Below are 14,467 nucleotides of genomic sequence, written 5' to 3'. Positions count from 1 at the left end.
GATTTATAAAACTTTCTCCCATTCTGCAAGTTGTCTAGGCTTTAACATCACATAACAATTGAACTTGAAACAAATCTGTAGTTCGTAATCCTTTTTAGAAAATATCAAAGTATTTGCAACATTAGAAGATGCAATATTCATTAACACCAATTATCATACGAAAATTAAGTTCTGCAACCCTGTGAGATACAGTACCTAATTTCAGGCATTTAAATTACATAGTAAAGTTGATTAAAATTTTGTAACTTTTCATAAAATAACAAAGAACTTAAACAGAGAGAAGTATCCAAGGAGAGCATATTTTCATGAGTTTGTGCTTTCTCATCTCATAAAAGGATGTTATTTTATTTAAAATATTTTATCTTCTTATCTTATGATAACCAAAGTGGCCTAACAATCCATCCAGTCAAAAAGTACCCCTAACCCTGCCAAGCAAAAACGAAAACAGCAACAACAAAAAGCCCCTCAGGAAGCCTGAGACTGTCTTTATCAGTTAAAATGCGTTTCAACAGTGCCTTCCAAATGTGCTTCAAATACTGGGCAGCCAGGTGAGAAAATCAAGATCTTAAAACTTGTAACTTCAGTGCTTTTTGTGAGAACACTGCCACAAAAATAAGAATCAATGTAAATGTGAAGTTAAACACTATATTGGGGGCTTTGAAATGAACTTCAGCAAAGACTATAAATCAATTAAATATTCAGTCACATAATAAAGATTATTCTCTGGTGTGATAATTATTTTATTTAGAAGCAAGATTAAGTTCAGGTTATATTATTTCTGCTTTCAGAATATAATTTTCAAACTTATAAGACTTTAGCAATTATATACCAATCCTCAGAAACCTAAATGCTAGTATCTAAAATTGATCATTCCCTAATTAATAAACAACACAAATAATCTGACAGGGAAAGTCTAGACTTTGTGGTAATCCTGGGTCTCCCAGCTGGAAAGAGCCAAAGCTCGTGCTAAGGTAGTCTTAATTCTAGTTCACTGTTTTTCTATTATCTCAAAATTGGAACACACTCTTAAGCTAGACAGCTATTTCAAATTCTTTCTAGTAATTGGCAGGGTGTAAATTATAAAAAACCAACACATTCCAAAGCGTTGGCAAAAGATCTCCACAATTATTAGAAACCTACGTATAAAGTTATTCTTAGTGTCTCCTGAATTTTACCTCCAATGAAAGGTTTCATTTCACTCCTGTATTCAAAAAACTGCAGCAACAATTTGATTAAGCACTTCTCCCAGATGCCAAGTATGGTACTAGGCATGTGACATGTATTATCTCATTTAATCATGAATTAGCCCTATGAAATATTTATATAACCCCTATTTTACAACTGAGAAAACAGGGGTTTAAGGAGGTTAAATAATTTGCTCAAGGTTACATTCCTAGGAAGTGGTAGAATCAGCAATTAATAAATTAACTTTTAAAACACAAAGCCAGTACTTGTAACTACTATGGTCTAATAGCAATACCTCCCAAGAGCTAACATCCTAGAGGAATGGATTATGTCTGGATTATGTGTCTTTACAATCCAGAGACATAAATGTCTTAAATACATACCAGGTGGCGAACTTGACGATGGCAGGCACTACGTATTTATTCTCATGGCTGCATGGCCAGCTCCTAGCATAATGCCTGGTACTGCAGAGGCCCTTATTAACTATTTGATAAACACATGAATAAATGATTGTGTAAATTAACAAAATGTACAACCAAAGAAGGACACACAACCCACTCTTTGGCTTCTGGTCTATGAACTAATATCATTGCTTTCTTTATAAAACCAATCTACTTTGTTTTACTAAAATTTACTAAATTTTACTAAAAATATAAAAATTAGTGGCCAGGCACGGTGGCTCACGCCTGTAATCCCAACATTTGGGAGGCAGAGGCAGGTAGATCACTGAGGTCAGGGATTCAAGACCAGCCTGGCCAACATGGCGAAACCCCATCTCTACTAAAAATACAAAAAATCTGTTGGGCGTGGTGGCACACACCTGTAATCCCAGCTACTTGGGAGGGTGAGGCAGGAGAATCGCTTGAGCCTGGGAGGCGGAGGTTGCAGTGAGCTGAGATCACACCAAGGCACTCTAGCCTGGATGACAGAGTGAGGCTCCATCTCAATATAAAAAAACAAAAGCCAATCTACTTCATTAAATATCAATTTTAAAAAATTCATCTATCTGATTAACCAGACGACAAATCTCTGAGAGTAAAGACTTCATCCTGAGTAAGCAACTACTGCCAGAGTAGTGTGTAACAGTGTTACGGACTGAACTGTGTTCCCCCAAAATTCCTATGCTGAAGCCCTAACCCCAGTACCTTGGAATGTGACTGTACAGTCACATGCTGCATGATGATGTCACAGTCAGTAACAGACAGCATATATAAGATTACAATGCAGTTGAAATATTCCTATCACCTAGTGACACACAACCTTCATCATGTTGTAGCACAATGTGCATTACTCACGTGTGCGTGGTGATGCTGGTATACACACATGTATCACGCTGCCAGTATCAGACAAGTCTAGCAAATATCGTTATATGCAGCACACAATGTTTGATAATAAATGCCTCTATAACTGGCTATGTTTTTATTACATTACGCTTCATATCATTATTTTAGAGTGTACCCCCTCGACTTATTTTTTTAAGTTAACTGTAAAACATCCTCAGGCAGATCCTTCAGGAGGTAGTCTGAAAGGTATTGTTATCCTAGGAGAGGCAGCTCTATGTGAGTTTTGCCCCAAAGAATTTTTTTTTTGAGACAGAGTCTCATAGTGCCCAGGCTGAAGTGCAGTGGCACGATTTTGGCTCACTGCAACCTCCATCTCCCAGATTCAAGCAATTCTCATGTCTCAGCCTCCCAGGTAGCTGGGATGACAGGCACGCACCACCACACCCAGCTAATTTTTGTATTTTTTTTTTTTTTTTTTTGGTAGAGACAAGGTTTTGCCATGTTGGCTAGGCTGGTCTCGAACTCCTGGCCTCCAGTGATCTGTATGTCCACCTTGGCCTCCCAAAAGTGTTGTGATTACAGTCATAAGCCACCATGCCTGGCCTCCCTGAAGACTTTCTAGTGGGATAATATGTGGAGGTGGAAGACAATGATATTCATGATCCTAACCCTGTGTAGACCTAAGCTAATGTAAATGTGTCTTAGTTTACAAAAAGAAACATGCATTTGTATGTTCATTGCAGCACTATTCACAGTAGCATGGAGTCAACCTAGATGCCCAGCAGCAGTGGACCGGACAAAGAAAATGTGGTACATATACACCATGGAATGCTACACAGCCATTAAAAAGAATAAAATGTCTTTTGCAGCAACATGGATGCAGCTGGAGGCCATTACCCTAAATAAATTAACACAGGAACAGAAAACCAAATACCACATGTTCTCACTTAAAAGTAGGTGCTAAACATTGGATAAACATGGACATAAAGATGGCAACAATAGATACTGGGAACTACTAGAGGAGGGAGGGTGAGGTGAGGGAAAGGGGTGAAAAACTATCAGGTAACTACGCTCTGTATCTGGGTGATGAGATCATTCACACACCAAACCTCAGTCACATGCAATTTACCCATGTAACAAATCTACACATGTGCCCCTGAACCTAAAAGCTGAAAAAGTAAAAAACAATTTTTAAAAATAGAAAAAAGCTTATAAGAATAAAAATATTTTGGCACAGGTGTACAATGTGTATTTTAAGTGTTTTTACAATAGTAAAAAAGTTCATAATGTAAAAAAGTTACAGTAAACTAAGGTTAATTGAAGAAAGTAAAATACGTTTTATAAACTGAATGTAGCCCGTATGCAGCCTAAGTGTACAGTGCTTCTAGTCTACAGTAGTATACACTAACGTCCTAGGCCTTCACATTCACTCACTACTCACTGACGCCCTGAGCAAGGTTCAGACCTGCAAGCCCCATTCATGCTAAGAGCCCTATACATATAGGTGTACCATTTTTTATCTTTGTTTTGGGGCGGGGGGGGGGTAGGCTTGAACAAGAAAGAATGTGGGGTGAGTCCATAAAGTGAAAGCAAGTTTATTAAGAGAGTAAAGGAATAAAGAATGGCTACTCCATAGGCAGAACAGCCATTTTTTTAAGAATCATTTATTCTGCATTTTTACTGTACCTTTTCTATGTTTATTCCATATATTTACCATACCTTTTCTATTTAGTATGCTCAAATATACAAAATATTTAGCATTGTGTTACAGGTGCCTATACTATTCGGTATAGCAACATGCTGTATAGGTGTGTAGCCCAGAAGCAATAGGCTACACACAGCCTGGTGTGTTCAGGTTCTACCATCTGGGCTAGTGTAAGTACACTCTGTGAGGGCAGAACAATGAAATTGCCTAATGATGCATTTTTTCAGAGCATATCCCACTAATTAAGTGACAAATGACTATATTTGGAGATAAGGCCTTTTAAGAAGTAATTAGGTTAAAATGAGGTCTTTAGAGTGGGCCCTAATTGAATCTGACTGGCGTCCTCCCAAGAAGAGATGATGAGGACATACAGAGAGACACCAGGAGTGCCTCTGAAATGATCATCTGATGAGACAGGAAGAAGGAGGCTATCTGCAAGCCAAAGAAAGAGGCCTCAGAGGAAACTAACCCTGACAGCACCTTGATATTAGCAAAGATAAAAATAAATTCTAAATTTATAACATGAGTATGGTGACAGTTGACTTGAAATCACTGTTAAAAAAAAATAAGGAAAGCAATTCCAAAATTATTTAAATATAGTTAAACCTGTGAAGCCTTTTTCAACCAAATTCTTGCAAACTGATAAAAACTGAGGTACGCTTGGTCAGGCATGGTGGCTCATGCCTGTAATCCCAGAACTTTGGGAGGCCAAAGTGGGTGGATTACAAGGTCAGGAGTTTGAAACCAGCCTGATCAACATGGTGAAACCCCATCTCTACTAAAAATATAAACATTAACTGGGCGTGATGGCATGCACCTGTAATCCCAGCTACTCAGGAGACTGAGGCAGGAGAATCACTTGAACCCGGGAGGTGGAGGTTGCAGTGAGTCAAGATCGTGCCATTGCACTCCAGCCGGGGCCACAGAGCAAGACTCTGTCTCAAAAAAGAAAAAAAAACTGAGGTATGCTTAGGTTAAAGTAGAGGTGAGTAGAAAAGTAAAGTCCAGAGCCTGACCTCTGCTTCCCCATCGCAACTGTAAGGCAGCCTTGTGGAATACTGATGATCCCCCCATGTGCAGTCTGAAAAATGTCTACACTAATGGAATTACGGCTCATAGGAAATTTTGACAACGTATAAGACAAACCACTTACAAAAAAATGAAGATGAAGATATGCAATGCTCTTTGCTTTTAGAAGAAATTCTCAGAGTTCCTTCCTCTTCCCCTCCCTTCTACACTTACTGACAGAGCAAGGACTATACACCACACCTAGCACACACTGGGGAAGAAATGTGTTGCAGTCTAGAGGGTTGGGGGAACAGATAACAAAGTAAGTAACCAGGCACATAGATAAAAAGAATCCCCTCATAATTACATTTGTAATGAGTGTTATATTAAAGAAACAAACCAGGTGTAATCATAGAGAGTTAATGGAGGTGAATGCTGGGGACACAGGACTTTTTCGAGGAAGAATTAAAAAATGGAAAGAGGAAGGCCTGATAAAAACTTGCCAGAAAAAAAAAGGAATTATTTCATTCTTAACTGTTTGTTATGCAAATTTCCAAACTAAATAAAACAGAATATTAAAATAAACCTCTATGTACCATCAGCCACTCACAGCCAAACTTAATTTACTTATACTAATATCTACCCCTCCCAGCCAACCCTGGATTATGTTGAAGTAAATTCCAGTTATTGTATCATTTTACCTATAAATATTTCAATATGTATCTCTAAAATACAAGGTCTCTTTTCTCTGACAACAATGAAAATAAATTAGATCAGTAACAGTAAGTTATCTAGAAATACCTCGCATGTTTAAAACTTAAGCAATATAATTGTAAATAACTCATAGATAAAAGGAAAATTTCACAAAGAAAACAAAATATTTTGTACCAAATTAACAGAATAAGAGAAGAATTACATGGTTGTTTTTATCCATGTAGAAAAAAGCATTTGATAAAATTCAATATCATTTATGAAAAAAATTCTTAGGAAACTAGGAATACAACTTCCTAAACTTGATTAATAGCACCTATGAAAATCGCGTAGCTATCATTATACTGAACAGTGAAAGTGGAAACATTTTCCTCACAGTTGGGAATAAATCAAAGACACCTGCTCTCACCTCTATTCAACATTGTGTGAGATGGCCTAACCAATTCAGTAAGAGAAAAAAAAGAAACAAAAGCAGAAATAGGGAAAAAAGTAAAAGTATCCCTACTCATAAATGACATGATTATGTAGAAAAAATCCCAAGGAATCACCAAAAACCTACCAGTGAATTTAGAAATGTCTCAGGATATATACTACACCATATATATATACTTTTAAAGTAAATAAATAAATAATAAATAAAATGGAAAGTATATCTTTCTCCTGGCTTGAAAGTCTCAATACTATTATTCTTTGAATTGATCCAAATTATAATCTCAACAAGCACTGAAAAAAAAAAAAACCAACCAATTAGCAGATGTAAAAATTTATATGATAATGCTAAAGAACCTAAAATACCCCAAACAATTCTGACAAAGAATAAAGCTGGTGGCCTTATACCACCTGGCTTCAAGTCTTGCTAGAAAGGTAGAGTAATCTGTTGGTATAAGGCTGGACAGAGAGAACAACGGAATGAAATAGAGTCCAAATGTATACTTTCTTTTTTTGCAAAGGTGCCAAAGGAATTCTACGACAAAGCATGTTTTCCAAAAATGATGCTACAGCCGTACATTCATATAGGAGGGGGATTCAAACTCTGTACATTCATATAGGAGGGGAATTCAAACTCTACATCATACCACAAAGAAAAAATAATTCAGTATATCATAAACTAGAAATTTAAAGACTATAAAGCTTTTAGAAGGAAGTATTGGGAAATATTTTCACAATCAGTGGGTAAAGATTTCTTCAGCCACATACAGAAAATAGCCATAAAAGGAAAAATTAGTAAGAACTTCATAAAAATTAAACATTTCTGTTCATCTTAGATTGAAGAACCATGATCAAGTACATTAAAAGTAGGCTTTCATACTTCTTTCTGTATTTAAGTGCATTTATAGTTATCATGATAAATGCAAAGATAAATCTGTTTCTGAACTGAGTTTTGTGTTTTTTTTAATAAAAAACATTTTGTTAAAGACTAATAAACAAGAGAAAAGCATGTGAACAATAAGTACACAGCTCAATGAACTGTCACATATATAACCCGTGTAACTAGACCCAGAGCAAGATCAAAGAACATTACTAGCACCCTGAAGCTCTGTATTCCCTCCAAGGGTATCAACATCCTGACTTCTAACACCACTGACCATAGTTCAATGGCTTTTAACTCTTTAAAACTGACGAGTATATACAGAATAGATGTTGAATAACTGACAGTTAACATACAAGTACCTGGTCTCAAGATCGAAAAGTATAAAAAAAGTATCAATTAAAAGAACTACATCTTCCAGCATGGTCTACCTTTGGTTAACAATATGCTCAATCTCACCCCTATTCTTCCCTCAGGAAGGTAATTGTTACATGCGTTCCCAAACCTGGAACTTTCCTTGTTTTTCTACTTTAGTTTAGATGTACACCCTTCCCCATTCCCATATACTTCTATCACAGTACTTGACAAGCTGTTCTTAGATTTATGAGTCTTTTTCCTCAACACAGTGTGAATTATGTTTACATACTTGAGTTGAAGACTCACTGGTACAGAATCTAGTAAACTTGCAAAATGGTTTAACATTTCCAGTTCATAACAGACTATTATGGGTAAATATAATAGAAAGGCTGAGAGCAACAAAAGCAAAGATTATAATATATATTCTAGAACATTCTGTGTAAAGCCAGAAAAGACACATTTGGACCCACAGTTTTATAACAGTAAAAACTGAAGTAAAATCTCAAAAAGTAATGCTCAGTTTAAATGTATGGATAATTATTAACGCATTAACCCAACGACTACTTCCCTTTGGAATAAAAATGAGATTCTAATCACAATATGGAAAACTATGCTTCCAAAATAAAAGGGCATGAATATTTACATACTCAAATGAACAGATACAAGCAATGAAAAGCAAATAATACAACCTCATTTTAATTTGACATAACTAATGACATAAGTTTCATTCTATCAAAATAAAAATATTAATTTTATATGGACTAACATGCCACTTTTACTGCTCTCAATGAAATAACTGGACCCTTTACTATCAGTGACAGCTATTGGGAAAATATGTATTTATATAAACAACTGAAATTTACTTTACCCCAAATAAAGAGTTTACATAGACAGAACTACATGTTCCCTTTACTTCTCCTTAATATATTTTCCTATAGTTGATATAAAAAATATTCACTGATTTTCAATTAATATGACAAATACAATACAGAGGCTTATATAGTTGGTACTCATAAGTCAGTTGATAATAATGATAAAAAGAACTTCACTTACTGCTATTTCTCTACATGCCGACATAGAGATCCCAGTTCCTTCTATTTGTTTTAAAGCATAGTCTTTATCATCCTTCCTGTAAAAACAAAGTTATTTTAATATATAGATAAATCTATATTTATGTGCATTTTTATAAAGTAAAATATAAATAAATATAAATCACATTCGATACACATTTGACATCATTCAATATAATCATACAATGTAGTACAAGGAAAAACTTTTTAGACAACCTAGTCCAGTCCCATTATTTGATGAGGGAAGTTAGCTTCAAAGGAATAAAAAGACTTTTCCAAGGCTCCACAGTTACTTGTGGAAGACACAGATTGAAATATAGAGCTTCTGACTCCCACTAATAGATTCCTTCTGCTCTAATATATGAATATAACACATACATATAAAATAAAACCTGCTTTCTAAAACCTATTCAGATATTAATGGGTCAGAAAACTTAAGAAATGAATCTGTCCCTAAGGCACAAAATGGTTACAATTTAAAACATGTTAACCATAATTTGACAATAAATAATTTAGGTCATCTCCAAAGACTTTCAAAGACACTCGTACAACATGTGTTTACTGAACACTTACTACGTACCCAGAACTGTGCTAGGTACTGAGGATACAACAGGTTCCTTCTTTTAGAGAGTTTTCTGTGTCTACTGGCTTAAAAAGACAAGTAACCCATCATAACACAATATTCTAAGTGCTATGATATGGTAAGTTCAACAGAAAAGGTTACTCAAAGGGGACTTGGTGGAGGACCCAAGCAAAGACTCCTCAGAGACCAGGTGCGGTGGCTCACACCTGTAATCCCAGGACTTTGGGAAGCCGAGGCAGGTGGATCACGAGGTCAGGAGATGGAGATCATCCTAGCTAACATGATGAAACCCTTTCTCTATTAAAAATACAAAAACAATAGCCAGGCGTGGTGGCGGGTGCCTGTAGTCCCAGCTACTCAGGAGGCTGGCGCAGGAGAATGGCATGAACCCGGGAGGTGGAGCTTGCAGTGAGCCGAGATCGCACCACTGCACTCCAGCGTGGGCGACAGAGCGAGACTCCGTCTCCCAAAAAAACAAAAACAAAAACAAAAACAAACAAAAAAACACTCCTCAGAGAAAATGCCATCTGAGGCCTAAATGGCCGTTCTCAAAACTTTTGGTCCCAGTATCCCTTTATTCTCTTGAAAATTACTGTGGACCCTGACGAGCTTTGGTTTATTATATCTATCAATATATACCCTATACAAACTTTAAAATGGGAACTTTTAAAACTACGTAAGTTTATATCCACCAGCCACCAGAGCAATGGAATAGCATCATCACATGTTGGATCATCTCTGAAAGAAATCCACTAGGCATTCATTAGAATGAGAATGAAAAAGCAAATAATATCATAGTATTATTACAAAAATAGTGTTGACCTTACAGACCCTCTGAAAGGATATCATAGATACCCAGGGGTTCCAGGATCACATTTTGATCACTTGATAGTGTGTATGTGTGTGTGTGTGTGTGTGAGAGAGAGAGTTAAGAGAGGGGCAGTCACATGAGGCAAGAGAAAAAGCAATTGAGGGAGACTGGATACTGTATACAACTGGAGATGAGGCTGGGGATAAAATCAGGAACCACAACACAAAAGTCTTTTCATGCCAAGAACAACAAGAAGGGCTCCTTTAAAGGTTTTTTGTTGTTGTTATTAAGCAACAGAATATCAATTATATTTTATCTGGAAAATGTATCTTCAGCTGCCTTGTGAATGCTTAGTGGGAGTAAATAAGGACAGGCGGCAGAGAGAACAGTTACAAGTAATTAGTATTAAAATTATTCAATGAGAGATGATGATGGCTATTGCAGAATGGTGGTTACTATAGAGAACAGACAGATAAGAAGTAGGGTCCTTTATGATTGACTATTGTGGGTAAGGAAGAAGAAGTTAAAGACAATGATTTCTTCCACAGGCAACAAAGTAATGACAGCATTATTCACTGAAATAAAAAACCAGGCAGGAGGAAAAGCTTTGACGGAACAGGTTAGTGATAGCTCCATTCTGTGAGTTTTGGGGACCAGTGAGACACCTAAGTGGGCATAGCTGCTGGCAAGCAGAATAAACACTAAAGCTCAAGAGCAAGCTGAAGATACAGATTTACTGGAATCAGCATGATGCTGTGATCGAAGCCATAGGAGTAGGTTCAATGAGAGCAAAGAGAAGGACTGCCAAGAAAAAGATTTTCAAAATGGGCAGAATAGCAAATAGTATAGGTCTAGTAAGTTAAGAATTGAAAAGTATCTACCGAATTTAGCAACAATTAAGTCAACAATGGATAGTGGAGTAGGCAAAAATAGTTGCAGCAACGTGGTGGCAGGGTCTGTATTGCAGAAGGCTGAGGGGTGAACGAGACATACGTAAATGAAGACAACATATGTAAGCAATTCTTTGAAAGTGAAAAACAAGGCAGGTGCTGTAGTAATACACAATGTTAAAGAGTTATTATTTCTTCAGATGGAAGACACTTGAGTATGATTAGCACTGACAGAAAGAACCCAGAGAAAAAGAGCTGATAATACAGGAGAGGAGAAAAAAAATTCAGAGAACAAGCTTTCAGGGTCTTTGCTCTCTGGCTTGAAGGAGAAACATCTATTCCATCGTAATAGGAAGAAAGGACAGATAAAGGAACGAATACAGATGGAAAGAAGTTGGTTCAGAGGCAAAAAGCTGGGGGAGTTCCCATTTTGATACGTTCATTTTTTTTTTCTGAAAGTGGCAATGAGGTCATATACTTTTAGTATATGAAGGGCAGAGGTGATAGGACTGAAGACTTCAGTAGCGAGATAGTTTAAGTGAACAAATTAAGCCTTTATAAAATCAATTTAAGTCAATTTAATACTTTTGCTATTTTAAATTATTACTAAAACGTAACATTGCTTTATCTTTGCTTTTACAACATATTTTATACCAAATCCTTACTTGGGAAAAGAAATCACAATTACAACATTATTTTTCTGGAAAAAAATTTGTTTTATAACCATCAGTTTTACAGCATATATAGTAAAGCATCATCGGTACTCATTATATGAAAAAGATATTAAGAGGATCTGTACTTAATGTTCACTGTCTGAATGGTTTCTGAAAGAAGAAGTTAAGGATATAAAAATAAAACAAAACTGGAATCAGAATAGTCTATTAGACACTTTCATGGGCAGGGTTATTGATTTAACCAGATGGTCAATCCAAGGGTATAACACATTCTATTATATATACTGTTTAAGAATTATATCCTAGAATCGAACCCCCTACAAAGAAAGAGAGTGGTGGGAAAGAAAATAATTTAAACTAAAGATTTACCCATTCACCTCCTTAATATCCATCACTTTCTCTTGTTTAAAAATGCCCAAGGTGGTATATGACAATTTCTTCCCTGTGAACTAACAAAATTCTAATATTCAATCAGTCTTCTCCCTTACTCCAAGTAATTATATGTTTTTTACTTTATAAAAGTAGATTATTAGAAAGAAATGTGCAATGAAGAAAAATACCAAATAAATTATAAATGATATTTGATTATAAAAAAGGCAACCTCCTCTTGAAAATCACCTAATATAATTACAACATACTACAATGGTGCCATGTGGTTTACATGGCAAATTCCTCTCTCCATCCACATATGTTTTTAGTAAAAGACACAAAGGAGATGAAAAAGGTTTGTTCACTAGTGTCAGTAATGATCCAAGGGAAGTAGATTACATGAATGGTTATGATACAGACTGAGTATCCCTCATCTACAATGCATGGGATGAGAAGTGTTTCGAAATTCTGATTTTCAGGAGATTGTGGAATATCTGCCCATATATAATGAGATACCTTGGGAATGAGATCCAAGTTAAACACAGGATTCATTTTATGTTTTATATACACCATATACACATTGCCTGAAGGTAATTTTATATAACATTTAAAATAGTTTTGTGCATAAAACAAAGTCTGTGTACACCGAACCACCAGAAAGCAAAAGTGTCACTGTCTCTGCCACTCCTGTGAACCATCTGTGGTCGTCTGGCACCACCATCATTCATGACTCTGAATTTATATGCTACTAGTAACTATTTTCTTACACTTAAGTACTTGATAGTAAAAAAAAAATACAGCATATCGGCCGGATACGGTGGCTCACACCTGTAATCCCAGCACTTTGGGAGGCCAAGGCAGGCAGATCACCTGAGGTCAGGAGTTCAAGGCCAGCCTGGACAACATAGTGAAACCCCGTCTGTACTAAAAATACGAAAACTAGCCAGGTGTGGTAGCGGACGCCTGCAATCCTAGCTACTCAGGAAGCTGAGGCAGAAGAATTGCTTGAACTTGGGAGGTGGAGGTTGCAGTGAGCCAGGATTGCGCCACTGCGCTCCAGCCTGGGGGACGAGAGCGACACTCTGCCTCAAAAAAAAAAAAAAAAAAAAAGAAGGCGGCATATAATTAATATTGTGAAAAAATGTGTTCAGGGTAATGCTAAGCAGCACAGTAGCATCACCAGAATACCTTTTCTCCCTTGAGGACACTGAATCAATGGTGTGTTACACACCTGCATTTGACTACACCCTGTCACATGAAATCAGATGTGGAATTTTCCACTTGTGGCATCAGGCCAGTGCTCAAAAAGTTTCAGATTGTGTAGCATTTTGGATTTCTGATTTTTGGATGAGAGGTGCTCAACCTGAATAGTGTTCTAAGCACTAGAGAAAGAGGAGACAACGCAATGTATGTTCAAGGTTTGAAGCTGGATAAGAGAAGGCTTCAGAAAGTCTATTTAAACTAGATTCTGAAGACTTAAGAAATTTGATAAAAATACTTAACAAACTAGGCATAGAAGGAATATAGCTCAAAATAATACAGGTCATATATGACAAACCCACAGCTAACATCATATGAATGAGGAAAAGTTGAAAACCTTTCCTCCAGGAACTGGAAGAAGACAAGGATGCTCACTTTCGCCACTCTTATTCAACACAGCACTGGAAGTCCTGGGTACAGTGATCACACAGGAGGAAAAAAAAGGCCTCAAAATTCAAAAGTAGTCAAACAGTCTCTCTTTGTTGATGATGTGGTTATATATATACATACATATATATATATATACACATGTATTATATGGAGTCTTACTCTGTCGCCCAGGCTGGAGTGCAGTGGCATGATCTCAGCTCACTGCAGCCTCTGCCTCCTGGGTTTAAGTGATTGTCCTGCCTCAGCCTCCTGAGTAGCTGGGATTACAGGCACACATTGTCATGCCTGGCTAATTTTTGTATTTTTAGTAGAGATAGGGTTTCACATGTCGGTCAGGCTGGTCTCGAACTCCTGACCTCAAGTGATCCACCCACCTCAGCCTCCCAAATGATCTTGTATTAAAAAAAAAACCTAAAGACTCCACCAAAAACAACTCTTAGATTTGGCAAATAAATTCAGTAAACTTGCGGGTTACAAAATCAACGTATAAAAGTCAGTATTGTTTCTATATACCAAAAATGATTCAACCAAGAAGGAAATCAAGAAGTCAATCTCACCTAAAAAGCCAGAAAAAAATTAAAATACCTAGGAGTAAATTTAACTAGGGAGATGGAAATCTCTATGAGAATGACTACAAAACACTGTTAAAAGAAATTAAAGATGACATAAACAAAAGGAAAAACATCCCAGGCCCATGGATCAGAAGAATCAACATTGTTAAAATGACCATACTGCCCAAATCTACAGATTTAATACAATCCCTATCAAAATACCACTGTCATTCTTCACAGAGTCAGAAGAAATAATCCTAAAATTTATATGGAACCAAAAAAGAGCCCCAACAGTCAAGAGCAATACTGAA

The 14,467-nt window shown here is 36.5% G+C and overlaps 1 protein-coding gene across 7 annotated transcripts in view; it reads right to left on the bottom strand.

Moving 5' to 3' along the window:
• The window catches only part of CDK8 (cyclin dependent kinase 8), a 210,003-nt gene that overhangs the window by 59,647 nt on the left and 135,889 nt on the right, over window positions 1-14,467 (bottom strand). For all 7 annotated transcript variants that reach the window (XM_073012964.1, XM_008021778.3, XM_008021776.3 and 4 more), the window contains one exon: window positions 8,612-8,687. In XM_073012964.1, coding sequence (XP_072869065.1) covers window positions 8,612-8,635 — 24 coding nt within the window. In that variant the 5' untranslated portion in view covers window positions 8,636-8,687. The remainder of the gene's footprint in view (window positions 1-8,611; window positions 8,688-14,467) is intronic.

Source organism: Chlorocebus sabaeus, chromosome 3 (genome assembly GCF_047675955.1).
Source record: "Chlorocebus sabaeus isolate Y175 chromosome 3, mChlSab1.0.hap1, whole genome shotgun sequence".
NCBI classification, from domain to species: domain Eukaryota; kingdom Metazoa; phylum Chordata; class Mammalia; order Primates; family Cercopithecidae; genus Chlorocebus; species Chlorocebus sabaeus.
The sequence above is the reverse complement of the archived record's forward strand: the minus strand, read 5'-3'. Positions and strand labels throughout refer to the sequence as shown.